This window comes from Pygoscelis adeliae, unplaced genomic scaffold (assembly GCF_000699105.1).
Source record: "Pygoscelis adeliae isolate BGI_AS28 unplaced genomic scaffold, ASM69910v1 Scaffold75, whole genome shotgun sequence".
NCBI lineage: Eukaryota > Metazoa > Chordata > Aves > Sphenisciformes > Spheniscidae > Pygoscelis > Pygoscelis adeliae.
In genome coordinates this window covers 5,443,717-5,444,487 of record NW_008824772.1, presented here as the reverse complement: position 1 = coordinate 5,444,487, position 771 = coordinate 5,443,717, and the positions used below count along the sequence as shown (strand labels likewise).

The 771-nt window shown below is 51.6% G+C and overlaps 1 protein-coding gene across 1 annotated transcript in view; it reads left to right on the top strand.

Annotated features, from left to right (window-relative positions):
- The first annotated feature begins 416 nt into the window (after positions 1-416).
- The window catches only part of ATP5H (ATP synthase, H+ transporting, mitochondrial Fo complex, subunit d), a 4,373-nt gene continuing 4,018 nt past the window's right edge, over positions 417-771 (top strand). The window contains exon 1 of the mRNA XM_009323818.1: positions 417-425. Coding sequence (XP_009322093.1) covers positions 417-425 — 9 coding nt within the window. The remainder of the gene's footprint in view (positions 426-771) is intronic.

The window sequence follows — 771 nt, the reverse complement described above, 5'->3', positions numbered from 1 at the left end:
GCGGAATTCTTTCATATCGCCCCCTTAAATCACTTTAAAGCAACATTTGTCCTGCCAATCAATCTGCTCTAAAGTAATAAAAACCGTGAAAAAAACCCCACTCTGAAATGTCATCTCCTCTATTCACTGATGCTGGTGACTGCTATTTTGATCACAGCCGGGATTACCTTTTGATTAAACTCTGAACCGAGTGGCAAGAGACCTGAATAATTCTCAGTCTGACCTACCCACAAAATATTTACAAAGCCTCGTGCAGCAGATCCTGCAGAAAACCTGCAGTTACAAGAATAACTGTTTGCAAAATCCTTACAATAAACTGCAATGACTTCAAAACTATCCACCCACGTGAGGAACGTGCACTGTGATCTTTTATGAGAGCAAAGCGCGATAGATTAAAAAAAAACAAAAAACCAAACATGCCCAGGGTGAGAAATCATTAAAATTCCCGTTTCTCAGAAAGTTTCCTTCCAGATCCCCCTCTGCTCCAACTAACCGCCGGAGGAAGGTGCTGGTTTGCTCCTTGCGGGGAGTCACATCGCCGGGGGAGGTGGGGGGGCACGGGTGCCTGCAGCACCAGCGTGTCACAGGCGCAAGGTTCTCCGAGCCCCGTTCCTGGGGACGTGGCCAAAGCTGCGGCCGTGTAACGGGGCACGGGGGACAAGGAGACGGCGTGTGCCCCCGGGGACTGTGGAGTCTGGCCCACAGTCTGCTGCGGAGACTGGCCCACCCGCGCCGCAGGGTCAGGGGCTGCTGGGGCCGTAGAGCAGCGTC